Below are 27,562 nucleotides of genomic sequence, written 5' to 3'. Positions count from 1 at the left end.
TTCCGCCTCGCCCTAATCCGGGCCTTGCCCTAGCTGCGCGCGCTGATGTCGTCACCGCCAGCTCCCGGGGCCGCAGGACCGACGAGCCCTTCCGTTGCCCTCACTAACCTCGCCCTAAGGAGAAACTTCTTTCGGGTAAGTGCGTCTAACGGGCTGAGAGGTCCTGGGGGGCGCGGGAGGGAACATGTGCTCCCTAGACAGCTCGGTCGGACATGGCCGCGCTACCCAACGTCGCATCAGAACGTGGCGGCGTCGAAATCTGAGGCGCGGCCTGTGGCCCTGGGCGCCAGGCCTGGGGATTGCTGGGTTCAGCGAGGTGGTTGAGTTGATCCCGGAGTACACGATGGCGAGTGACACGAAGCTTGGACCTTAAGGATGTGCACCCACCCGACAGCTAAAAGCTGTGGTGTATAACGAGCAGCTTGGACTTCGAATCCTGCTCGCTTACAGACTTATGCAGTTGGTCCCACGCTTACGAAGCTCATTTTTCACTGACTTACGGATAATCCAGTCTTACGAAGTTTTAAAAATAACTTCGGATAATGAAAATGTAAATACTGACCTGGCATGGTGGCGCACTCCTTTAATCACAGCACTCACTAGGTAGGCAGAGTCAAATGGATCTCTTGAATTGGAGGTCAGCCTGGCCTACACAGCGAGTCCAGGACAGCCAGAGCAACAGAGAAACTGTCTCAAAAAAAGAAAAGGAAAAAAAAAAAAAAGGAAGAAAGCAAAGAAAATTTAAATGCGTAGTTTTTGTTGTAAATACACAAACGAACATTTTATGTAGTAAGTAGCGATTTCCCGCTTAGTTTTTCCTGGAGTTTGCAACGTATTGATGATTGTCTCAAACGAAGAAGTAGCCCTCAACTATATTACATTCCTCTTAAGTTTAGTGTTTGTTTTTGCACACGTGAATAGGGTTTCACGTGCCCTGGTGCCTCTGGAGGTTAGAGATCAACTTGAGGGCGATGGATTCTTTTTCCACCATCCTGCTGAGCCATCTCACCAGTATGAAATGGTTATGGGTCTGGAGATGTTTAGAGATTCACTAGAATGCAGCGCCCAGCCACCTCAGTCGGGTTTATAAAGGCAAAGAATACAAAAATTACAGTGTGTTTATGTGCAAGCAGAACAAAGTTGTTTACAGAAACATCAGTTAAAAAATATATATATATCCTTAACAGCCCTTAACATTGGAGGTCTAATTTTGCCTAAGTACAGAGATTTTTAACTTTTAAACATAAAGTTAGCCATCAACATGCCAGCCATCACAGAAATGAGTTTTTAAATTAATTTATTTTCTGTGTATTGATGTTTGCGTTTTTGCTCTAAGAAAATATCAGATCCTTTGCAACTGTGGTTACTTAATGATTGTGAGCCACCTGCAATGTGGGTGCCTGGATCAAACTTTGGTGCTCTGAAAAAAACATTAAGTGCTTCTAAACGCTGAGCCATCTTTCCAGCCCCAATTGTCTCCCCTTCTTCTAAATGTAAAGCACATATGCAAGGAGAAGGCTACATAACTCTTGTCATACTAATGAGGAGAACAGTATTAGTTGAAAAGTAGATTTGGTGTGGTCTGACCATACTGCATCACATGCAGTTTCACCCAAATGTATTTTAGAGTTTTGTTGTGTTTTGTTTTAGAGTCTACAGAATCTATGTAGCCCTAGCTAGCCTGGAACTGTGGAGATCACACTGGCCTCCAACTTTAAATCCTCTCTGCCTATCAAGTGCTAAGATTAAAAATGAGTGCCACCACATCCAGCATATTTCTATATCAATGGGTATGAACTGGCGTAAGGATTTGTCTAATACAAGTTCATAATATACTGTATATTATGCTTATATACCATGTGGAAAATAGGTTATAGCCAAAATTATCTCTTGCATTTGAGAAAATTATGTATTTGTTGCTAATTGATAGAAACTGGAAGCTAATTCATGAATTGGGCTTGTTTATAAAATATATGACTGTAGTCTTAACAACTAGTTCTTCATGGTAGTTGAATTACTTTAAGAATAATGCATTTAACAAATCAAAACAACCCTGAGATTCCATCTCACACCAGTCAGAATGGCTAAGATTAAAAATTCAGGTGACAGCAGATGCTGGCGAGGTTGTGGAGAAAGAGGAACACTCCTCCATTGCTGGTGGGATTGCAAGCTTGTACAACCACTCTGGAAATCAGTCTGGTGGTCCTCAGAAAATTGAACATAGTACTACCGGAGGACCCAGCAATACCTCTTCTGGGCATATACCCAGGAGATCTTCCAACTGGTATTAGGGACACATGCCCCACTATGTTCATAGCAGCCTTATTTATAATAGCCAGAAGCTGGAAAGAACCCAGATGTCCCTCAATAGAGGAATGGATACAGAAACTGTGGTACATTTACACAATGGAGTACTACTCAGCTATTAAAAACAATGAATTTATGAAATTCTTGGGCAAATGGATCTATCTGGAGGATATCATCCTTAGTTATGTAACTCAATCACAAAAGAAGTCACTAGATATGCACTCACTGATAAGCGGATATTAGCCCAGAAACTTAGAATACCCAAGATACATTTTGCAAAACACAGGAAAACCAAGAAGGATAACCATCGTGTGGATACTTCATTCCTCCTTAAAATAAGGAACAAAATACCCATGAAAAGATATAGGTACAGAGACAAAATTTAGAGCGAAGATGAAAGGATGGACTATCCAGAGACTACCCCATCCGGGAATCCATCCCATCATCAGCCACCAAACCCAGATACTAATGCACATGCCAGCAAGATTCTGCTGAAGGGACCCTGATATAGCGTGGCCTCTTGTGAGGCTATGCCAGTGCCTGGCAAACACAGAAGTGGATGCTCACAGTCAGCTATTGGATGGAACACAGGGTCCCCAATGGAGGAGCTAAAGAAAGTACCCAAGGAGTTGTAGGGGACTGCAACCCTGTAGGTGCAACAACAATATGAACTAACCAGTACCCCCTGAGCTCCCGTCTCTAGCTGCATATGTAGCAGAAGATGTCCTAATCGGCCATCATTGGGAAGAGAGGCCCCTTGGTCTTGTAAACTTTATATGACCCAGCACAGGGGAAGGCCAGGGCCAAGTAGTGGGAGTGGGTGTGTAGGGAAGCAGGGGCGGGGGTGGGGTATAGGGAACTTTTGGGATAGCATTTGAAATGTAAATAAAGAAAATAATAATAAATAAATTTAAAATATGTTAAAAAAAAAAAAAAGAATAATGCATTTAAAATGAAACATTTTTCCAGTAGTGGCACTCAAAGTATTTGCTGGTTTTAAAATTAGACAATATGGGAACAATTGGAAGGCTCAGTTGTTAAAAGCACCTACTGAAGCCGGGCAGTGGTGGTACACGCCTTTAATTCCAGCACTTGGGAAGCAGAGGCAGGAGAATTTCTGAGTTTGAAGCCAGCCTGGTCTACAGAGTGAGTTCCAGGACAGCCAGTGCTACACAGAGAAGCCCTGTCTCAAAAAAACAAAACAAAGCAGGGCGTGGTAGCACACGCCTTTAATCCCAACACTTGGGAGGCAGAGGCAGGCAGATTTCTGAGTTCAAGGCCACCCTGGTCTACAAAGTGAGTTCCAGGACAGTCAGGGCTATACAGAGAAAGTGTCTCAAAAAAGCAAAAAAACAAAAACCACAACAACAAAACAAAAAAGTACCTACTTCTCTTCCTGGGGCCCTGTTTCAGTTCACAGCATCTACATCGGACAGCCCACAATTGCCTTTAACTCCATTTCAGAGAATCTGGCCTCTGCCAGCATCTTCACACACATGGTGCACGTGCTCATACAAGCACACATATATACATAAGTAAAAATAATTTTTTTAATATTTATTTGTTTATTGTATGTAAGTACACTGTAGCTGTCTTCAGACACTCCAGAAGAGGGCATCAGATTTCGTTACAGATAGTTGTGAGCCACCATGTGGTTGCTGGGATTTGAACTCAGGACCTTTGGAAGAGCAATCGGCACTCTTAACCGCTGAGCCATCTCACCAGCCCCAAATAATTTTTTTAAAAATTAGATATTCTGCATTATTGAAGTAGCGCCAAATAAAATAACAGATCACGTCTTTTGGGATGCAGTTCAGTTATACAACACTTACATATCTTGCAAAGACTTTGAGTTCTATCACTAGCTTTGTGGAATACTGAAAAGAAGCCCTCTTCTGTCCTGCTGAAGATTAGGCAAACCTCCCTTTTTTTTATAGAGGTGTTTGGCTATGGTTTATTATATGCATTTTACTTAATGTCGCTTGACATTACTTAAAAAAAAAAAAAAAGCAATCAAGTCACCCAGAAAGTGCTGATTTGTTTCATGACAGAAAGTAAAACTTATTATCAAATAAAGATAGGGAAATCCATTCTTATCACTACAATTTAATAGTACATTTTCAAACATGGCTGTGTCACTCGTGAAATTTTTTGTAAACATTAGCCTTTTTTCATAGTTGAAAGCTATAGTTGATGATTGACTTATTAAATAAGCAGTTTCTGTTCTAGTAAGAGAAAAAGAGGTTAATTTGTGCGGAGTTTTCAAGCACACTTGTTTGCAAAAATACAAATAAGCAGAGAGAACTTGCTTTGCAGACATTTCTGTTTATTTTTGTGAAAAGGATGTTTAGCCTGTTTTGAATCAATACCATTCTTACATTTAAGAATATTGCCTTATTTGTAAAAGCTGATATCTTTTTGGTTTTGTTTTTTTGTTTTTTTTTTTTTTTTGGTTTTTTTGGGTTTTTTTTGAGACAGGGTTTCTCTGTGTAGCTGTCCTGGAACTCTGTAGACCAGGCTGGCCTTAAACTCAGAAATCCACCTGCCTCTGCCTCCCAAGTGCTGGGATTAAAGGCGTGTGCCACCATGCCCAAGAAGAGTTGATATCTTATGTTAAATGTTATTGAAAGGACATTTTTTTTTTTAATTTTCAGTTTGTAATTCAACTTTTGATTTGTCTTTATAACAACTGACTTCTAATAGCAGCCAGTAACCTTGTTGCCTTTGAAGGGAGTGCATATTTAGCATTTTATTCCCAATTTCAAATGTAGCTTTGATTTTATATTTTGTTATTATTGGAGTTGTGGTTGGCCATCTTAGTTTTGATGAAGAAAATGTGTTGTATTTGGGGTTTTGTGTTTGTGTATTTGTGTTTCATTGCTTCTCTCCATGTTTGTAAATGGTGAAGCAATCACACTGCTCTAACATCCATCATGATTCTAATACATCATCTATTATATACTAATAGATCCTTTCCTACTTTGTAAGATGTTTCTAGCATATAATTTAAGTTGATAAAGGAAAGTATAAATAGTCTGATAGTTTATTGAAAATCACAAACTGTTCATTTAAGCTTTGGTGATTAGATTTCTGGATGTTTTTAGTTACTTTTGTTGTTTCCTCGACCCACATTTTTTTGCCTACCTGAACTGTTTTGTTTTCTCCATTGTTGAAAATATTGCAGTGGTATAGCCAAGCACGCTTGAAAACTCATGCTTGTAACCTTAGTATTGGGAGATTTAGACAGGAGGATCATTCAAGTTTGAGACTATTTGTCTGTAGACTGGACTGCTAAGTGAGAACCTGTCTCCACAAACCAAACAACTACCCCACAGTTAAATGTATTGGCATATACAGAAGTGCAAACATGTAAACTCTTCTTGTGGGCCATCATCTAGAAATACCTTTATTTCACTCTATACTCAACTTACTTACCATTAATGTAGATGCTCATTTTCCATCTTAGAGATGCTGGTTTTGCTTTCCTTTCTTATTTCCCAGAAGTATTGCCATCATCTTTTCTCTCCCACAAACTACTTATTTCATCAATGTCATCAAAGTGCTTTAGGCTTTATCAAAAACATTCCTGTAGGACCTTTAAAATAAGAAATTCACAAGGCAAGTGTCTGGCTCTTTCTGTGTTCTAAAATCTGCCCATTCTGCATCTGTCTTGCCTTTTTAGTACATGCATTTCTTACATCTTTATGTTAGCTTATGGAGAGTTTGTCAAAGAACTGCAATTCCAATAGGTTGGGAGCATTGGCTGTCTTTTTTCTGTGTTATACGTGTTATGCTATACTTCTAGCATCTCGGAAATCTCTAGAAGTTAGTAGAGACATAGTATTTGGAGAAGTTTGTAAGTTTGGGATGCCTTTATAACATTGGAGAAATAGTGAGAAGAAAGAATTTGTTGCCTATATCCACATTCTATATTTCTGTTGCCTTTTCTGGCAGATATTAAGATCACTTAAGCTGGGTGGTGGTGGCTCACGCCTTTAATCCCAGCACTTGGGGGGGCAGAGGCAGGTGGATTTCTGAGTTCGAGGCCAGCCTGGTCTACAGAGTGAGTTCCAGAACAGCCAGGGCTACACAGAGAAACCCTGTCTCAAAAAACAAAAACAAACAAACAAAAAAATCATTTAAACTGGCATATATTGGATACACTTGCTGTTTGTCTTAAGATTTTTGTCACCTGCTTTTAGCTATATTATTTCTGTGAAAGTCATTAACAATGATAAGTATTTCATTGCCTATTCAACTTAGTAGATCTATGGTGATAGTCAAAATTATTCAGTTTCTTAGATTGACCAGGAAAACAGTAGACTTTTGAAGTGAAAATATATTTAAGCCAAATTTCCTGAATTTTTTGCTTTTTATTTTGGAACTGCTAAATATTTGAAAATATTCATTTAAATAAATTACTTTTTGCTAGCCTTTCTGCATCAAATGCCATCGATTAGTGTGCTCAGTAAGTCTTACATAAATCAGATTCTGTGGTTAAAAGATTTTATCACACAGCTTTTTCTTTAGTTTAACTATACTTTTTATTATAAAACATAAAGCATATAGAAAAATGTAAAATGGATGAAACCCAAGTTTGATCAGGGACCCACATGGTGGAAGGAGGGCACCTCCGAAGGGCACTATGGCACACACATACACTATAAATAAGTAATTTTTTTTTGTTTGAAATGTAAAACAATTTTAAAGATTTTCATATCTTTTACAGCTAATAAACTGATGTTAAATGACACTAAAAATCAAGACAGAGCTTGAGCTCTTGCCATTGAGTTCTTTGTTCTGTCATTGACTTGCATGGATATTGTATGTACTCCTGATACTAAGAACGTTGAGCTGTGAGAATCTGTAATTAGCAGTGAGTGATACCTGTTATTCGAGAAACTACTTAACACTATCTTGGGAGTGATTGATGAGTGATCATATTTTTTGTTTTGTTTTAAACTCTCATGAGGCACATTATTCAGCCTCTCCCTTCTGTGCTTAAGAACTGTCACTGAACTAGTGAGTAGACTACAATCCTTGTCAGTATTGGCCAAGAGTTACTTGCCAAGTGTAGAGATTTGTAACTCTCCGTGTAAAGTCTGAGGTTTTTAGCTCTCGGTAGTTTTGAGTCAAATAAATTAGCGTAGCCTGTATGATAAATGACTAATTAAACTAGGTTGGGGTGAGTGTTCATGTGTTCAGTGCTCACTGGAAGTAACTCAGACTTTGTGCTAGGTTCTGCAGTCTGGGAAATATATTTGAATAACAAAAGCAGTGCTGTTACTAACGGGCGGTATTGAGTTGAGATTAGGGAACTTAGTGGCTTGTATAAAGGCATGGACAAAGTAATTTTGGGTCTTTATGTTGGAGAACTGGGATAGTTCAGATGAAGCTGAAGAAATAAGGCAGGGTTTTTTTTTTTTTGTTTTGTTTTTGTAGTGAAGAATACTCGTGTTAAAGCAGGTGTATTTCAAACTGCTGACCGTATACTGTAATATATTGAAGAACTGTAAAGGTAAGCTAAAGTTCAGTGAGCGAACAGAGAGGCAGGGCGTGTGTGTTAAACTGTCTTTGCTGGAGGTTTCAGCGGCTAGGTGGAGGGATTCTGCCTGAAAATGCTTCTGGTGCTATGTGGAGTAAGCAGGAACCATCTCTGAGGTGGCTCAGCTGGGTGGGCGCCGCCGGGACAGTTGCGGGAGCGCGAACTGGACGCGCACTTCCGGGATATGGGCGCATGCGCGAGCGGGCGTGTGGAATTGTGGGCCGGCGGCGCTGCGCGAGGTCGGCGGCCGTTTGTGTGCGGCCGGCGGCCGGTGCCGCGCGCTCTCACTCTGTCTTGTGTTTGATGTGTTGAGCAGGAGGCAGCCCGCGCCATGAGCAGCACGGCAGTGGTCCCCAGCGCGCCAGGCCCGGGCCCAGGCCCCAGTGGCGGGCCAGGCGGCGGCACCGAGGTGATCCAGGTGACCAACGTGTCCCCGAGCGCCAGCTCAGAGCAGATGCGGACGCTCTTCGGCTTCCTGGGCAAGATCGACGAGCTGCGCCTCTTCCCGCCGGAGTGAGTACCGGGGCGCTGCGGGCCCGCGGCCCTTCCGGTGAGGCGAGGCGCGCGGTCCGCCGGAGCCTAGCGTGGAAAATCCGCGGGCCTGCCAGGCCGCAGGCCGGGGATGAGCGCCCGAGTGGAGTTTCAGGAATGTTTTTCCTCTTGGTGTTGTTTATACCATCATTTTGCTTTGGGCACTTAATGTTTCGATTAAATCCCCCTTTTAAAAGAAAAACTAACCCAGTGCGTTGTTAGTAAGGAAGTAAAATTGTTGCTGTTATATTCACTTGATGTAAATAAGGATTGCTCTTAAGTAATTTTGAACTAGTGAAGAGCATCGAACTCTATAGCCCTTCGACAGACGACTCAGTCAATAGGCCTGAATGCTAAGTTTTTATATAATTCAGAAATTCATCATAGCTGAATCCTGGTGTGTTTAAATAATTTATAGAATGTTTAAATTTGAATTAGGTTATGTGAGTTTTGTCTTGTTTTAGAAGTGGTTTTTACTGCAGTGGTATTAAATGAGTGTATTCATTGTAAAGAACAAAAAAAAGTATGAAGATAGAAAACACATTTGAAATAATTGTATGCCCTCTAGAAACAATTATAAAGTTTATTGAAAACATAGTGGTTAATGTTAGTAAAACTACCAACCAAATTTTGGTGGTTTATGCTGTCCCTTAAATTCAAAATAAGAAATGAGAATCATCACAGTCATCTGTTGTGTGTGTAATCACTAATAATGCTGAAATTGATCATACAAGACTATGTGTTAATTATTACATTTCATGACTTCCCTACTTGAAATATTTTTACATAACAGTTTAGTGCTTGACATTAGTATGTTAACAGTTTCGTAGTGTTTTAGGAACAGTTGTTTGGAGCAGAATCTTGACTTTGGAAATCCACAGGGTAGCTCCTTATACATACAGAAATTGATGTTCTTTTTATTTCGTCACATCCTACCCTTCAGATTGCTCCTAAAACTAATATTAAAACTACAAAAAAATCATATATTCAACTTGCGATTTTAATCCTGCAGATCACTAAAAGTTTATGGTCACTCACTTTATTTATTCTCCAAAGCAACTCTATACTGGGTTATAAAAGAGAAAAGAAGTGGGTGTTGTGTTGGGCTTCTTACTCTTTGTTTGTACAGTTTCCCTGTAGACCTACCTAGCGTGAACAGTGCCTTAAGTGGGCTGTGGCGGACTTGAGCTGGTCTTTTTGTGGTGACATCGTGGGTAACTCCATCGTAAGCTGGATAGTTGCAGAGTTTGTTTATTCCTTGAAATGATATAGGGTACTGTGTGCTCACCTTCAAACAGCATGGCAGCTGTCACCAATTCACAGAATAAGGTCAGCCTTCCTGCCTTTCATAGACCAAGATTCTTGAGTTCATCAGCATTCCATTTTGAAGAATGCATGCCCCAAACACACCTAGTAAAACACTTCAGGCCAGGGAAGGGCTTCTTAAGGCTTGCTGGGAGAAGGGGGACCAATGTAGGCTATGCTGACCTCCAGTCAGGATCTTCCTGCTTTTACTTCTCAAGTGCTATGATTATAGACATGGTGTTTATTGTATCATCGTTAAGTGAATAGTAAAGTATTTAGTTAAAGGAATTTCACATCCTTACCTAGGTAAGTATCCCAGTGAAGCATGTCTGTGTTATACTGTACTCGAAGGCTACTGTCAACAGATAGATTATTCATTTGGGGCCTTCATGGACCAAACATGATCAGTGATCATTTTAATGATCTTACCCACTTTTCAAGAAAAATAGACTTTAGACTTTAATGAGTTATTGCATATTTCATTCTATAATTAGAAAGAGGCATGCGATGTCAATACAATTGTTCTCAAGTAATTGTTACTCTTGTTACCTGTGCTGCTCTTTACTTTAGAAAGCTTAAAAGTCTTCTGCTTAGAAATGGCTGACGTTGTACTAAGGTAGAGTTAAAAGACTAGTATGATGGCCTAAACCACAAGTTCTTTTTTTTTTCTGAGTCTGTTTCCTATTTTATACATACATACATACATACATACATACACACACACAATACATATATTGTGGAGTGCAAATAGGATTTTATAGGTCTACACAGTATCTAGGATTCTGGATGGTCATCTTCAGAAACAGCATCAGAACTTTGTCTGCCAAAAATCATGCTTTTAAACCACAAGTTCTTAAACTTTAGTGTCCATGAATAGGGGAATCTTAAGAATGAAGTCCCTCCTGGGAAAGGTATTCTGATTCAGTGGGCTCTTAGTAAACACCAGAATTCACAATTTTCTGTGTGCGTCTTAGAAGATACTTTGAAATTCTTTCAGCAATAGAAGCATAAGGGAACCGTTTTTCTTATCTTGCTTCTTCGAGTAAAGGAACTTATGCTTTTAAATGTGGTCCTTACACAAAATAAAATGTATTTGGTAAGTGGGACATAGTTAACTTGAAGGCAGTTTTTTCTGACTTTCTAAAAAATTGTTTTATATATAACTTCAAGAATGTTCTCTCTCTTTTTAAGATTTTTTTCTGTATATAAATGCTTTGCATGCATGTATTTCTGTGCCTGATGTGAGGGCTAGAAGAGTTCACTGCATCCCCTCAAACTGGAATTATTGACTGTTGTAAGTGCCCATTTTGGTGCTGGGAATCGAACATGGGTCCTTCACAAGAAGTGCTCTTAACTCAACCATCTCTTCATTCTAAGAACTGGTTTGAGTTTTGTTGTTATGGTGGTAGTGGGTTGGGGTTGTTTTCACTGCAAATTGGACAACAGTTACCAGTGTTAAAGAATGCCTATAATTTCCTAAGGTGGTGTTCTGTGGTTTTTAAGAACAGAAGGTAACTTCATTTTGAAGAACTTTGTAAATTTAATGGTTAAATTTTAAAACAAAAATGACAGAAAAAAACCAAAACAGGTGTCCTAGCGCTCATGCTAGAATATTTTTTTCACTGTTTCTGATTGAAAAATTTTCTCAAATTCTAGACACATTTTTTAAAAATGTGTTCATTGAGCCACATAATCTCTGCAGGAAGATGTAGGCAGAAGGATCAGGAGTCTTGCAAGGCCAGCTTGAACTTATATAACACCCTGTCTTAAAAGAAAGCCTATCCTTTTAGAAACATTGAGCTTTCAGCTTTATGGATGCAGTTGCCTTGTTGCTTGGTTCTGTACCCTAAGTTCATATTCACATATCAGGAAAAATTCAAGTAGAAGGAAGAGTTAATGTTGCTGTGCTGTCAGGGAACCTGGATAGGGTTTCTTACAGTCAGAGACTAAGATTGTTACTGTCCTGGGGAACTGGTCTCCCAAGTAACTTGTGGTCTGGGTTATGCTAGGAATTGACCCATTATATCTTTTTAAAAGCCTATTCTTCGCTATCATCTTTTACTGCCATAGCTTGCACTTTATCACTTGTCTGTGGAAGCAATGTGTTCTTCTTAAAGTGTAGTACAGGGAGGAGGTGCTACATAACATGTATATATGCCCATGTATGTGCTATTTTCTTCTTTTGTCTGTCAATGGCTTTAGACCAGAAAGCCTTGTTTAAAGTGCTTAGGAATTCTTATATAGGGGTGGGGAGATGGCTCAGCAGTTAAGAGAACTGACTCCTTTTCCACAGGTTCTGAGTTAAATTCTCAGCAACCACATGGTAGCTTACAACTATCTATAATGGGATTTGATGCCCTCTTTTGATGTGTCTGAGGACAGTGACAGTGTACTCACATATATAGAAATAAATAAATCTTTTTAAAAAAAGAATTCTTATATATTCTACAGATATAGGGTCAAGGTGTTAAATCGATCGGTTTGTTGTTCAGGTCAAGAATGTTCATTGATTATCAAGTAGATGTAGCTTTTTTGTTGTTGTTTTGAGACAAGGCTTCAATGTAGCCTAAGGAGGTCTGGAATTTATGGTTTCTGTCCCAGCTTCCTAGGGAGATGGGGATTATAGGGTTGTGTCATTGTGCCTGCTTACATATACTTTCTACCTTTAAAGTTACACTGTGAAGTTACCTGCAATAAAAACTGTCTACACCAGAACTGTCACTTGTGTATAAAAACAGTTGGTGTTGGAACTAGGGTTGTAGATCAGTGGTTCAGTGTCTACCCTGAGCTTGAGCAACACAAGTACATGTATGCAGTCATTTAAAATGATATAGTTGTCTCTGACTTAAATGGTTTTTAAACTGCTGTGTAACAATTTAAGTAGTGATTATAGGAGCATGTCTGCACTGTATCTCACTCTGTTAAGTCATCAGGACATGCTAGACATTCTCTTTTTAATTGGTTAAAACAAATTAACGTTCATCTATGTGTTTTTACCAGAGCATTGTCCTTTTGGTGATGTATATGTGTTTTAGCCAGTGCTGTTTTTCTCTAATGATATTTCTTTATCTTTTAGTGACTCACCTTTGCCAGTCTCCTCTCGTGTCTGCTTTGTTAAGTTCCATGATCCAGACTCAGCAGTTGTGGCACAGCATCTGACAAACACTGTGTTCGTTGACAGAGCTTTGATAGTCGTACCATATGCTGAAGGTTTGTGCTTTGTTTCACTACCTATGTGGGCACCCCTGCCTGGCCATTGGCCACAGTGTAGATGTAGAGTAAGCATCACTAGCCTGTCAGATTCCAAGCATTACTTTGAAACCCTTGTTATACTGCACTCCATAATTATTACTTGGAGGTTTTTTTCTTACTCTAAAACTGAGAAAGTCTGTTTTATAAGGTAATTAACTTTTTGCTATCTTTAAAATATTTTTAAGTTTTTAAAACTGAATTCCAAACTCTGAGATATATTAATGTTAAGTATTAAGAAAGGTAAACATTCATACCATATCATTCTCACAGAAACCTTCAAATTAATGCATGACGCTTATGTTCTAAAATCAGTAGCTAAGTCAACTTTATTTCCTTTATTCTCTCACTCCTACCTTAAAATAGAATAAAAACAAAAACCACATGCTGAATTCCAGTATACCAAGGGTTGCAGTAATTTTAGTTTTTGTAAAAGTTTAAGATTTCCTATAGTTTAGGTGCCAGATGGGCACTGGGTGTTTGTTTTTATGGCAGATTTTCTTGTTCTTGTTATATTTTCTAGAATATCTCAAAATAATAAACTCTTCTCTCTGTTGTGTGTGTGACTTTTGTAGTGGAGAAGGCACATGCAAAACCCTCCCAGATGGCTGGACACAGTGGGTGCTCTGCAGCTGCAGGCTCTAGACACTAACTAAACCAGCGAGCACTCGAGCCCCCAAGTGTTTCCTGCTGTCACCATTTGTTAACTGCATTTTCTCTCTTTTTACGTTTTAGGCTGTTAAAGTAATTTGACAGAAAAAAAAAATGAGCAGGTTTTTGGATCTAAAAACCACTGTGACAGGACAGCACTATTTTAATGCCATTTTGTAAAACTTTTCTAAGGCATACTTTACAGTTAGTTTGTTCCCAGTAAACTGCTGCTTGGTTTGCTTTTGGTAACTATAAATCTTTATTTGAGGAAATCATTGACATGATTGATATACGTACTGAATTTTAACTTAATAATTTAATATACTGTCCATGATCTACATGCTTTCCCTTTCCTTTAATAAACTGGTTAGTGGAAGCTGTATCTTGTAATTGTTGCTTTTTAGATGCTTCTTAGATAATTGAAGACAAATGTGAAGATTTGCCACCATACTTTGTGAAAGTTGTGAAATGTCTAATCATAGAGAATTGCCTCTGGTTTTTCTAAAGAAATTATATTCCGAGATGAGTTAAGGCATGCTATTTTGGTAACAGTGTATTAAAGTGAGAGATGTGAGGCCAGTAACAATGTTTCTATGAAAGAAAAGTCAGAAAGAAGCTGATTTAGTGTATTTTGGATAAGCAATTCCTTTTATTTCAGTGTGCCTCTTTAAGATAAGACTTAACCACCACCTTACACCAACAGAGAACTTACAGAACTCAATTCAGGATGAGTAAAGTAGACAGTAGGTCTTGAGACGGTCATGTCATGTGAGTAATGTGCAGAGTGCTTCAGTTAGCCATAATACAATGAGCTTGGGATGGAATATATAGGTTATCATATATCTGGGTCTTTATAATTATTTTAAGCCATAGTAATTTTTGTAGATGTGTTTTTGAAAGTGAGGTTTTGGGGAGTATATATAGAGCTTTAGAAATACTTAGTTCAGGAATCTGTTTTTGCTGCATTTAATTTGTGGTATGATGTGCTGTATTAATGTTCCCTCCACAAGTAAACTGATATATTCAATCCCTTTGTCACCATTCACTTGGTTTTAGCCCTTAACACTTGGTGTTGGCTCTTGGTCAGTGTGTTAGAACAATAGACCAAAAGTATACGGTAAGAATAGCCTCACTTGGTAAAACAGAGATAGCTAGCTGGATGTGGAAGGTGTTCTTAATAGTAATGGATTTGGGGGCATCTAGGTTCCTTGGTTAATGTTTGTTTCTTTTGTCTGTTTCTTTTTCTTTCATTTCTACACATTCATGCAGTATTTCATGGTTCTATCAAAGCAGCAGTAAAAAAAAAATACTCTTGACGCATGAAAATTAACTGGTGAGGGGCCTCATTGCTATTTTTAAATTGTAGTTTTGTTTTTAGTCCTTTTTTAATCAGAGGATCAGATGCATGACTTTTTTTTAATGGATGCAGATCTTCTCTCAGGTGTCTCACAATAAATTCAAGAGGATTTTAGTTTGCCAGAAATGTTGGAGATGCACTTAATTTGAGTAATATGTTATACTTAATATATCCTCTTGAGACATAATTTTGCATGCAAAATTATCCCTTTATCTTTGTAGGTTTGTTAATATTGATGCATTAATACCCTATATCCAAATGATCATCTCCCCTTCCCTCCATAACTCTCGGTATCTAAATTGATGACAGCTCTGACACAAGCAAGATAGCAGTGCTGTGTAGTATACATTTGTTTATATTATCGGCACTTCTCAGTGTAGGTGGAAGGAACCATTACCTTTATTTAACAGTGGTTTTTCTTTTTTGTTGTTGTGTTTTACAGTTCTTTTCCCTGGTTCAGCCTGAACTATATACCAGGCCCTGCTGAAAATACCACCCAACAGTTTTCTTCTGCAGCTTATCCAGTTTCTCTTAAGTGCCCTGTACATATTGTATGTTTTATGATGAGATGCAGTTTCTTAATATGTATTACAGAAATACTACTGGTATTTGCAAATATGTAGTTTAATTGTATTATTGAACTCTCATTTTGGGGGCTTGGGCACATTAACAGATTAATCCATCTGTATAGGGCTTTTGCTGTTGGATAGAATTTAAATTGTCTACATAAATAATTTGTCTTAGGACCTTTAGATTTTATCTGAATACACAGATTAGGCTTTAAAAGCAGGCATACATGTGGTTTTGGGCTTAAGGAGTTTTGAACAAGTTAGATGTTGAACTGACACTATATAGCAACATTTTTTGATACGGTTAGCATGGCACATATTGGAACCTAAAGCATTTTACTGTACAGGTAAGGAATGTGCCATGTTTTACCTATTCTCTCTCTCTCTCTCTCTCTCTCTCTCTCTCTCTCTCTCTCTCTCTCTCTCCCCCTCCCCTTCTCCCCCTCCCTTCCTCTCCCCTCCTTTCTCTCTGCGTCCCCTTCTCTTTCTCTCTACCTCTCTCTCCCTCCCTCTCCTCTTTACTCCCCTTACACACATTTCCCCTGTGTATTCAGAGACCTTCAGAAACATTCATATTCATGTCATGAGTCAGCAAAAGCCCTACTCTTGATTCCAACAGAATATTTCCTTTACATACTTTCCTTCTTTTAATTTTTACAAAATTTGTATGGTAGGTGTAAAGAAAATCATAGTAACTGTACCATATTATTAACCCCTAAATCAAACTTTTTTTGTCTTGTGTATCTTGATTTTTCTGTGTGCTTTATAGTGAAGCAGCCGACACGAGTCGTTGTTCATAAAACAGCTTTTGAAAGTTGAGAGCACACCCCTGGAGAACCGACTGTGCTTGCTTACGTTTGGTTCATGACTTAAAAATCGAGTACAGGTGATGAAATCTTGGCAGTGTTAACAAAACAGTAGTGTGTATTGTGCTATTTTTTTTTTACTCTAGAAACTTAACCATTGTAGAGAAAAAGGAAACAAATTTTCACACATTGAAGTTTCATTCTGACATAAAATTAATGATAAATAATCATAGAGATCAAACTTTATATTTTAGCGAACATAAGTACTTTCAACAAACTCAGGTGGTGTATCAGGGAGACATTTTCTGGGTGTTTTTGTGTGTTTTCTGTCTTCAAAGAGAGTGTATTCTCATGCAAGGATGTTTCTCTGCAGGAGTTATTCCTGATGAGACTAAGGCTTTGTCTCTATTGGCACCAGCTAATGCAGTGGCAGGTCTTCTGCCTGGTGGTGGACTCCTGCCTACTCCCAACCCACTTACCCAGGTAATACCCCTTGAATTCAGAAAGGGTATATTTAATGTTTGAGGTAGTGTTTGACAATAGATGACTTCAGCACATGAATGGAAAGTCAGGCTGCCTCTGTAAGACTTTGCATGTTTGTGTTGATTTAATTGTGGTTTAACTAAATTCTGTCAAGAAGACAGGATCTTGGCAGTGTAAATCAGAAAAAAAGGGATGATTAGGGAATAAGAAGTAGGGGTCACCATATATCTAATGAGTGACTAGCAGTCCTGTGAGGAACACTGCTGCACAACAAGAGCACACACATTTGACCAGAGGACTTAGCATTGAGATATGTACTTTAAAAGTGTGACTGAGCGGATTGGGGGGGGGGGGATTCTGCTCTCAAAGATAGTGCTAAAACTGGGAGAGCAGGATACAGGGGCTTCCAAAAGAAGCCTCTACCTTAGTATCCAAACAGTTGTCAGTAGACAGCATGCATACATGACAGCAGCCAGAAGAAAAATAAGTAGGATCCTGTCATCATAGCACAGAGCTGGGTTTTCATTGAGGATACAATAAGTACTTAAGGCTATATTGAGAGGACCATTTCTCTTATAGATCATAGAGAATTAATTTATAAGAAAATCAGAGGTTGACCATCATGTGGACAGGTGTGAGGAACTACAAACCACAACCCTCGTTTCAGTTGATTTTTACTGGGACATAGTTATGTCCAGTTCTTAGATATTTTATACAGCAGAATTTGAACCATGGCAGTAATGGTTTTATACCATTGAGCCGTTATAACACCATACACATAGCCTACATAAATGAAAAAGTTAGTGTCTAACCCAATACTGAAAGTTAAAGATGTTTTATAAAATAAATCCTTACCTGTTGCAGATTGGCGCTGTTCCCCTGGCTGCGTTGGGAGCTCCAGCTCTTGATCCTGCCCTTGCTGCTCTTGGGCTTCCAGGAACAAACTTGAACTCTCAGGTATATCTCACTACCCTTCATTTGTGAACTTGTGTTTGTAGGGTGTTATTTCCTTAAACTTTGGTTTGCATTTCAAAGCAAGGGTTAGCTGATTGTGTTGTAATCTTTTTACTCTGTTGACGCATTTGAAAGAGATTTTTAAATGACCACTGAATTACATCAGTCATTAATCCCTTCACACATTTAGAGAATATTTTGTTTCTCAGAGTTCTTAATTTTTAGAAATGTTCTGTTACTCTAAGGAGTCTCAGATTTTCTATTTTAAGTCTTTAGAATAAGAAAGAGCTGATCCTAATAAACCCAGACTGCTCAACCTTACTCTTGATAATTTGCTTCCCTCCTCTTCTATAGCCTCAGCCACAAAGTTACCCATTTTTAGAATTCATAATTTACATTTTACCTTTTTGCCATGAATGTACACAGAGCATTGCACTTTATAGGTTGCCACTTTGTCCCAGAACTTTTCAACAGACTTAAGAAAATAGCAGTTACTTATCACTGTGTGCTCACTGTCTTTTTTTTTTTTTTTTTTTAGTCCCTTGCTGCAGACCAGCTATTGAAACTTATGAGTACTGTTGATCCCAAGTAAGTTTTCTCATTTGTCTCTTTTGGTTTTATATTGTATAACTGTCGAAAGAACACTTATTTTTGTTTTCTTCTTGAGATATATATATAATATAGTTTTATTATAGTTTTATGTGTAATATAGTTTATGTCTGTGTAATGTATTTTTGCCATATGTTCACTATGTGGTCAAGCCTGAACTCAAACTCCTGTCCAAGTGCTGGGATTCCAGGCATAGACCACCATACCAAGTTGAGAATAGTTACTCTGTTATATATTACATTGTAGAACAGTTACAGTAAACAGAAAAAAAATTAGCTATTCCTAGGACATGTTTGGTATATTATTATGTATTATATTGTAGAAACAAGAAAGGGAATCCAAAAGTAAGCCCAAATATTAAGGGTTTTGAATGTTTCCTAATTGTTGTGAGTGGTTTGTTGTAGCATGATAGCATGAAAGTTGTATTTTGATGATTTATACAAAATATACATTAGAGCCCAGGCATGGTAGTGCACACCTTCAATCATTAGTTGAGGGACAGAGGCAGGTGGATCTCTGTAAGTTCGAGGCCAGCCTGGTCTATGGACTGGCTACATAGTGAGACCTGACTCCAAAAAAAAAAAAAAAAAAAAAAATCCAATAAAATACACAAAGGATTTTCTGTAATCAGTATTAAGCATTCATTGTGGCAAAGTATGTACATTGAAGTGGAAAACATATAGAAGTGCCAGAGGGTGGGACCACAGAGGAAAAATCTTGGGTTTTAGATCAGAGTCTGAGCCCTGAGGGAGGTGGAAATTGGAGAAGGAAGTATATGTTAGGGGACTAACACTACCATGTTCTTATAGGTACACTTACCCCAGTGTTGATAGATAACAGATTTGTGGTGCTTTTTCCAATGTAGCCTAATTTGGAGTTTTATTCCATGTCTCCGGGAGTTAGTCGACATCACATTAGTAAGTAGAAGAACATGGCAGGAGAGAGGACATGGCTTAGTTGATTACTGTCCCCACAGCCCAGCATATTAGTAGCACAAATACATAATGGGTTCTTGTGCCCACTCTCATATCCTTGGCTGAGATCAGGCTAGCTATCCTACAGCTCATAGAGATCTGCTTCCCTCTGCCTCTTGTGTGGAAGGATTAATGAGTGTGCCACCACACCCAGCACTCTTTCAAAAAACAAAACAAGAAACTTGTTTTTTCTTTAAAAAAAAAAAAATCTGTTTAGCACAGTGCTGTGCATGCATACAAGCTACAGCGTGCAGTTTTAAGGAGGTTCACAGTCATTAGACTTGACAGCAAGAGCATTGCCTGCTGGGTTGTCTCAAGGGCCATTTGTGCCTCTTCTTAATGACATCCATCTCCACTGATAACTGAGGTTGTCTAATTTGTTGGATTTGTTTTTGCTTTTTCCCTTGTATGTGTAAGCACTTAAAGACAGATCATTACCTTTTGTGGTCAAGATTTCATGTGTAAGTTTATGAGCTATTGACCACTGCCTTAGTTTCTTCCCATCTGTAGTATAATAGGTAATGCTTTCCCCTAAGAATTTCTAAATCCTATGATGAAAGGTTAACTTGAGCATCAATATGTTCTCTTATACTAGCATTTTCCAAAATAAGTATTTTCTTACTCCAGATCTCTGTAAATATTGAAAGTGGCACGTCACTGCATGCTGCTTATTAAAACGGTGGTCCCCGGTATTTTGCTTTCAAGGATTATTTACAAATAATGATGGTGTGTGAAACATACCTGTTTACTTGAAATGAAAGCTTAAGTTTTAAGCTATTATTTTCTTGTTTCAGATTGAATCATGTAGCAGCTGGTCTTGTTTCACCAAGTCTGAAGTCAGACACCTCTAGTAAAGAAATAGAGGAAGCCATGAAGAGAGTGCGTGAAGCCCAGTCCCTGATTTCTGCCGCGATTGAGCCAGGTAAAATGCTCACACACATTTTCCTTGAATGTTAAATTTTAGTTCTTGGTAAAGCTGGTAATGGCCTACATGTAGAAGTTGTTGAATAACATTCTTGTCGTTTTTTGTTTGTTTTGTTTTGTTTTTAAGACTTTCTGTATTCTGAGACACAAAAATCATGTAGTAGAGTGCCAATCAGATTCTTTTGGGTGGTGGTAGGAGTTGCCGAGAGGGAACCTGGAAGCTTGTGGATGCTAAGCAGGTATAACCACCACTAAACAAGCTCTGGACAGACTGTCTTTTTGAGGTTGATTAGATGAATCCTCCCAGTGTATGTGTGTTATGTATATGTAAATCTGTGGTAATAAATTACATTTTCTTAAATAAATGTTTGATTCAGTTTTTTAACTCCTATTCCTTAGTAAGTGTAAATGTTATTACTTAGGAAGTAATTTTAAAATAAATAATAAACTAATAAAAATAAACTGGTAGCAAATGCTATAAGTATATCATCTGATAAGGTGTCATGTAAGTGATAGTGGTCTTAGATGTACAGCTGGGTTTATACTGCTATAGAATGTCTAACTGCTTCTGTTTAAAAATTGAGGCTGAAATGACTGGTTTACCTATAATGAATTCTGTGGTTGTGTGGCTTCACTTGTGAAATACCTGTAAATTTAAAGCCTATGAATGAAATGACAAATTAGTGGCATCATTTAGTAATGATGAGCATGTGAAGAGGGCAATAGCTTTAGTTACCTCTTAGATCCTGAGTTAAAGAAACTTGTTATGTTGAAAATGAGGCAGTTTTGCTCTAAGTGTACAGTTGAGAATGGCCTTGAAGAATGGGCATATATTAGGAAAAAGCTGTCTTCCTAAAGTCGGTCAGATTCTGTCACTAAGATAGAGGGACAAGAGAATGAGTCATGGTTTTCACTTTTAAATTTTAATATAAATTATACTTAGGTGCTAGAGAAAGACAGTATTCTTGATATCCTTTATATATACATGCACAGTTGTGTATGATGAGAACGTTTCATTGGATCAGGATTTGAAATGTTTATATTAGTGCCTGATAAAGGTAAGCATATTTGTGGACCACCTTCAGTAGAGACTTCTAAGTTTCTAAAGACCAAATGAGAAAACCACAAAGTTGCCTTATGGGGATGATTGAGCCCCCAGGAGCATTTCAGATTAGATAGCAGATGAAACCTCAGTTAACATTTACAATTGCCATAGGACTTACTGGAAGCTGAGGAATCCTGTCTCTGAAGCTCCTAGAGTGGAGATAGGAGCATTTATAGCATTTGATGTTTTTTTGTTTTGTTTTGTTTTGTTTTGTTTTTTTCATAAAGAAATAAAGACAAGGTATTCTTTGAAGGCCAGCACATTGTCTCATTGGTTACAAGAGCTTCTGGACACCTGGAGGGCTGGACTTTTGATTCCTGAATCTCACACATACACCTTAAGCATATCTCAATACAACTTTTTTTTTTTTTTTTTAAAATCAGACAAGAAGGAAGAAAAGAGAAGACATTCGAGATCAAGATCACGCTCGAGGAGGAGAAGGACCCCCTCATCCTCCAGACACAGGTTAGCTTTCTCGACCATCAGCTGTGCCTTGAAGACCACCTCCTTGGTAAAGTGGATCTAATCATTAGTCATTGCTGCTCATGGAGTCCTAGAGGGGGTTTCCTTGAGTGTTTTAGAAGAAAGGTGTAGGGTGAACAGGTGATTCCTACTTAAAACCAAAGCAGCGTTAAAGTCCTTTTACTGATAGGAAACACTAAAATGTTAGAATTGTATCAAAAGAGCAAGTAACTTGAAATTCTAATAGTCAAAGTCAGATCTAGATCTGCATAGTGAATTTGTTCTCATCTCTCACATTAGTTTATACCCTTTTGTGAAAATGTAAGGTTTTGTTTTCTGTAGCAGAGTGGGTCTCTCTCCAAACTTAGGAGTCTTTGCTTTCACATTAAAAAAAAAATAATAAAGTCAGTGTACCTTATGTGGGTTGTATCTGACTATATTAAACATTGTGAAAGTCATAACGGCTAATCCATAATCATTTCACATAGCTCTACAACATAACTTACCACCCCGAAAACAAAGATGTGTTGTACTTCACCAGTCTAAAGTTCTAACTTATTAGAAGAAACAGGGTTTTACTCTCAAATTTTACATTACTTTTGTTTACTTTTGCTGTTTTCTTTGGGGGACTTATTTTGAGATAGTCTCAGTATGTAGCCTTTGCTAGCCTAGAACTCATGTACACCAGGCCACTCACAGAGATCCACCTGTTTCTTCACCATGATTGGCTCACATACATACATACATATATGTGTATGTATGTATATATATTTGGCTCACATATTTAATATGTAAATTACATAGTTTATTTTGATCATAATCAGCCTTGTTTGCATATTTTAAAACCTAGCCTCTTGACTATGCACTTAGAAAAGATTTAATATTTTCAGGAAATTATAATTACTACTTGATAAATTGCCCAGATTTAGTATGATTTTTGGTTGCTACACAACACTATGCACTGGCATTTAATGATATCTCCGACTTCATCAGAAAACCAACAAATCAGACTCATACTTAGTTTTTCATGTTTTTATTTCTCTTGGAAGGCAGATTTTATTATTGACAATAGATTATTTTTCCTTAAAGGGGTAATATGCTTTCTTTATTTTTAAGAAATCATCCTTCACATACTCAGTTCAAAATACTTAGATGTGTTAGTTCTTGGGAGATTATATTTTGTTATGGAATCTTCTGGCATCTTGTAGAGTGTACAGGTATAGACTATCAGTTGTATGAACAAGCACAAGTGAATGCACATTATGAACACACACATCAGTAATTTCTGACGTCTAGAAGATAACTGGGCTAAATGATAATCACAGCTGACGAGGGGAATTTTCTCTGGTGCTTGATACTTAGCTCTTATCTCTAAGATGGGTTCAGTGTACATTTTATTGCATATTACTGATTTATATTTTTAGGCGGTCACGAAGCCGGTCAAGGAGGCGGTCACACTCCAAATCCAGGAGTAGAAGGAGATCCAAAAGTCCAAGACGGAGGCGATCTCATTCCCGAGAGAGGGGTAGAAGGTCAAGGAGCACATCCAAAGCCAGGTATGTTTGTACAGAACAGAAGCAGCTGCCACAGTTCCTGAAACACCAGTCCATGCTTCTTTGTTACAGAACTGGTGAGGTATGGGGAGAGGACAGGGTAGAAAAGAAACATGGCTTGAGGATGCTGCTCTTGGTTTTCTTGTCTCCTGCCACCCTGAAGGTGTAACATGATTTTTTTTTTTTTCCATTTAAAAAAAATTATGTGTTTGAGTGTTTTGCCTATATGCGTATCTGTACTATGCATGCCTGCACAGAGTCTTAAGAGAATCAAATTCCCTGGAACTAGAGTTACAGTGGTTGTGAGCAGCCATATGGTTAGCGGGAATTGAACCTGAGTCCTCTATAAGAGCAACAAGTGTCTTAACTGCTAAGCCATCTCTCTAGCCACTCTTAAGATTTCTTAGTTACCCACCTGTTGGCGCTCCTCTTTTCCATTTCGTCACTGCTTTGGGTGTGGATTTAGGACTCCTAGATGTCCTTTGTGTGCCAAGGAGCTCTAAACAGACAGCTAGATGTGTTCATTTATTTTCATGTCATCATCAGTATTTGGAAACATTCTTGAAAGATCATTTATGGTCTAAACATGTAGCCATATTAGAGAAAACCTCTAATATGACCAATAAAGTTAAATTGAGGATTTGTAAGATGAAAAAATAAGTTTTTTTTCCCCACTTAAAAATACCTTTTTTAAGACTAGTCTTGGGGCTGGAAAGATGACTTTTAACAGAATATTTGCTGCTCTTATAGATGACCTGGACTTGGTTCCCGGAACTAACACCAGGTTCTTTTACATCTACTTGTAACTTCAGGTCTAGTGCATCCAACACTCTCTTCTGGCTTCTAGGCACCTACATGCACATGGTGCACATAAATTCATACAGAAACATACATGTAAGCTTAAAAGTAAGTAAACATATCTTTTTAAAAAGAACCCATCTTTTCATTCAGAGAAAAATTCTTTTAAGTCTACAGTCTAGTTTTGAATAACTAAAAAAATAGTGTCTGCTTTCCCTACCCTTCAATCATTTCTCATTTGTGAGTGTGTACCTTAACTAATTAGAAAGGAACTGTTTATGTACACAGAGAAGGAATCAAGTGAAAAGGACCCAGCAACAGTGACTAAGCCCATTGAACTCAATACCAGACACAGGAAACTAGCCAGAATCTTAAAAACTTTTCTCAGTACATAGGCCACTTTTCTATCAGAGGTAAGTTCTAGGTGAACTATCCCAAAAAATGGGAAGCTTAGAAAAATTTTATTACAAATAAGCTATTTGTCGGAAGAAGGGTAAGATTACATTGAATGACTTGTTAGTCGTCACCCTTTATTAAATTTTGTTTGCTAGAGACAAAAAGAAAGAAGATAAAGAAAAGAAACGTTCCAAAACTCCACCAAAAAGCTACAGCACAGCCAGACGCTCTCGGAGTGCAAGCAGGTAAGGCGGCAGCACCTGAGGCCTGGGGGCATGACTGTTCAGCAGGCCCCAAGAAGTCCAGAATCAGACAGTTATAAACAGCCAAGTCTTAATGGCTAAGATATCCTGAGTTGTTTAGGGTAGCTTCATTGTGATATGTTTACTGTAGTCACGTGCTATGCCCAAAATGTTTACTTCCCAGATAATAATTTGGTAATAAATGAATGGTAGAATTTTAAGAGCTAACTGTCGTTTTAAGGCTCCAGTAACTATATATAAATTATTACAGTCAAGATAGAAGTGATGCAGCAAGCTTTATTACAAAGCTTTCTTAACTAATGTTCAACACCATTTCAATCATGTTCACAGATTCTCAGGTAGAGCATTTGGCAGGTTTGTGCCATGTTTTTCAAAAACTTGAAAAGTTGGAACAAAGACTTGAAAGCCAATATTGTAAAATTTTTAGAAGAAAACTAAAATAAGCTTTGGTGTTCTTGAAGACAGGAGAATGCCAGCCAGTCCAAGGCTAACTTAAACTGTATTATGTGACCCTGTCTCAAAAATACCATCAAGAAAGTAAAAATACTCCAGAGTGCTAGCTGTAGGTCACATTTTTACATTGAATATTATAAAGAATTCCTTCTGGATCTATGCATCAACAATAGTCTTTTCTTAAGCTTGAGATTGTTATTGCCTAAAACAGTATTGTGAGGCAGGTCTTGGGCTGTGGAAGCTCCTAGTGGAGCTGGTGAGATCACACTATATTTTAAAGCCTAGTTTGCACATTTGTGATTCTAGAGAGAGAAGACGACGGCGAAGTAGGAGTGGTACAAGATCCCCTAAAAAGCCCAGGTCTCCTAAAAGAAAGCTGTCCCGCTCGCCGTCCCCAAGGAGGTAGGGGATCATTTATATCTGTGATTTGTAATATTTGGAACTAAGGCTTTTGAAATTTGTAGATTTCTTTTATATATGTGCAGTAATTTTCTTTGGGGGAAATTTAAGGCATTGTTCTCTTGACATTTCTAGTATGTACTTTTTTGGGATGGTTAGCACTTTAGGGCTCTATCCAGCTTAAATTCTTACTTTGTTTCAAACTGAACTCTTTTTTTGTATTCTTTCTGGAGAGCTTGATTAAGCTCATCTAAGACCTGTTGCTCACTTAGGAATTAAACTGCCAGGAGTTTCTGCAAAGCAACTTTATAAACAGATTTTAACTATTCTTTCTAGACATAAAAAAGAGAAGAAGAAAGATAAGGACAAAGAAAGAAGCAGAGATGAAAGGGAACGATCAACAAGTAAGAAGAAGAGGAGCAAGGACAAGGAAAAGGAGCGAGAGAGGAAGTCTGAGAGTGACAAAGACATCAAAGTAAGTACACAGGCTGGGGTGCTGACACCAACACCGTGATGCTGCTGCTATTTTATTAAGAAGTGTTTTTCCTTTGAAGAAGCTTATTTTCCCATTCTCCTTGGCAAAGCAGGTGACTCGGGATTATGATGAAGAGGAGCAAGGCTATGACAGTGAGAAGGAAAAGAAGGAGGAAAAGAGACCAACAGAAGCAGTGTCCCCTAAAACAAAGGAGTGCTCTGTGGAGAAGGGGGTGAGCGACCTTCGAGAGTCCAAAGTGAACGGAGATGATCACCACGAAGAAGACATGGATATGAGTGACTGAGCACAAGGCTGGCTGCAGATGGTCCTCAGTGTCATTCCTTGTGATCTCTAATGCTGTGTGTGTTCATCTCACCTAGGTGTATACAGCTGCACATTACCAATGGCTTCAGAACACCTGATTGTGACCTCTAGTGCTTTATAGCAAAAGCTATAAAGTGGTACCCGGGTGACCAGCATTGCCATGGTTACATCCATTTGCGTGATCAAGCAGCTGTGCAACTGCTGCTTCTAACACAGATGAACAGCTGCATGCATCTCCAGCAGGCATGGATTGTCTCTTGTCTATGATCCTCAGTGCGTTCACTTAGAATATTTCTAGAGTTTGAGTCCTTGCCGTGATAGAGCCATGTAGGGAATGCACTGATTGCATGTTACCCCAAACGTCATGAAACTTTCTGACACGGTGACCTATTTAATGGTCTTGTTTGTTGACATGACAAATTAACATTCTTAGAGTTACATCTGAAAAAAAGCATTTGTGATAGATAAGCCTTTTGAGCCTTGTGGCTAAATTTTTGTGGCTTTGTTTAACTTTCAAAGGTTATATATGCACTAACCTTTTTTGATGGCTAAGTAGGCTTTAAATTACAGTAAAATTTTTTCAAAGAAAACTGGCTGTAAAATATGATGTTTTGAATTAGTTGTTCACTTTTTCATAGCTACTTATGTTTTTTTTCCCCCCAATAATTTATTTCACATCTCTACCAGTGAACGCAGCCCATCACTAGAAAATGACCTTGTCCTGATTTTCAGTTTTCAACTTTATTAGTTTTAAAGCTCATTGTTGAACAAGAAGTGGTGGTGCATTTTAAATTGACCTTCATGTGCTTTTAAAATACGACAGCTCTCCTTGATAATGTCCTTTTATTTGATCTCAAGTTGTAAAAAACCAATAAACTTGTGTTACTTTGATTGCAGTAGTATCTTATGCACAGTGATTCCATGTTATACTAGGTAGGCAACTGTTTTCTTAGTTACAAGCTTTACTTTTGTGCAGTTAAACAAAAGTAGGCTACAGTCTGTGCCATGTTGATGTACAGTTTCTGAAATTGTTTTACAAGACTTTGATAATAAAACCCTTAAACTCACAA

At 38.2% G+C, this 27,562-nt stretch overlaps 1 protein-coding gene across 5 annotated transcripts; it reads left to right on the top strand.

Annotated features, from left to right (window-relative positions):
* The first annotated feature begins 18 nt into the window (after positions 1 to 18).
* Srsf11 (serine and arginine rich splicing factor 11) lies at positions 19 to 27,562 on the top strand. 5 transcript variants are annotated; one of them, XM_029537857.1, is made up of 14 exons: positions 8,169 to 8,365; positions 12,765 to 12,898; positions 14,858 to 14,921; positions 15,388 to 16,400; positions 16,694 to 16,803; positions 17,668 to 17,760; positions 18,296 to 18,345; positions 20,135 to 20,262; positions 21,753 to 21,834; positions 23,256 to 23,387; positions 24,734 to 24,823; positions 25,601 to 25,696; positions 26,030 to 26,168; positions 26,278 to 27,562. In XM_029537857.1, the coding sequence occupies exons 7-14, from the start codon at positions 18,326 to 18,328 to the stop codon at positions 26,470 to 26,472; spliced, it is 882 nt and encodes a 293-aa protein (XP_029393717.1). In that variant the 5' UTR covers positions 8,169 to 8,365; positions 12,765 to 12,898; positions 14,858 to 14,921; positions 15,388 to 16,400; positions 16,694 to 16,803; positions 17,668 to 17,760; positions 18,296 to 18,325; the 3' UTR covers positions 26,473 to 27,562. The 5 variants fall into 5 exon arrangements, with proteins under 5 accessions (XP_021052805.1, XP_021052804.1, XP_029393715.1 ...); XM_021197146.2 differs by lacking the exons at positions 14,858 to 14,921; positions 15,388 to 16,400 and adding an exon at positions 19 to 135 and having other exon boundaries at positions 26,281 to 27,562; XM_021197145.2 differs by lacking the exons at positions 14,858 to 14,921; positions 15,388 to 16,400 and adding an exon at positions 19 to 135.

This window comes from Mus pahari, chromosome 4, assembly GCF_900095145.1.
Source record: "Mus pahari chromosome 4, PAHARI_EIJ_v1.1, whole genome shotgun sequence".
Lineage (NCBI taxonomy): Eukaryota > Metazoa > Chordata > Mammalia > Rodentia > Muridae > Mus > Mus pahari.
The sequence above is the reverse complement of the archived record's forward strand: the minus strand, read 5'-3'. Positions and strand labels throughout refer to the sequence as shown.

Excerpts from the sequence above, each read along its gene's own strand:
- Srsf11 (XM_029537854.1), top strand. The coding sequence starts at position 46 with ATGTCGTCACCGCCAGCTCCCGGGGCCGCAGGACCGACGAGCCCTTCC. Across the intron at positions 21,835-23,255 it reads CCCTCATCCTCCAGACACAG|GCGGTCACGAAGCCGGTCAA; the intron begins GTTAGCTTTCTC and ends TTATATTTTTAG. Across the intron at positions 26,169-26,277 it reads AGAGTGACAAAGACATCAAA|CAGGTGACTCGGGATTATGA; the intron begins GTAAGTACACAG and ends TCCTTGGCAAAG.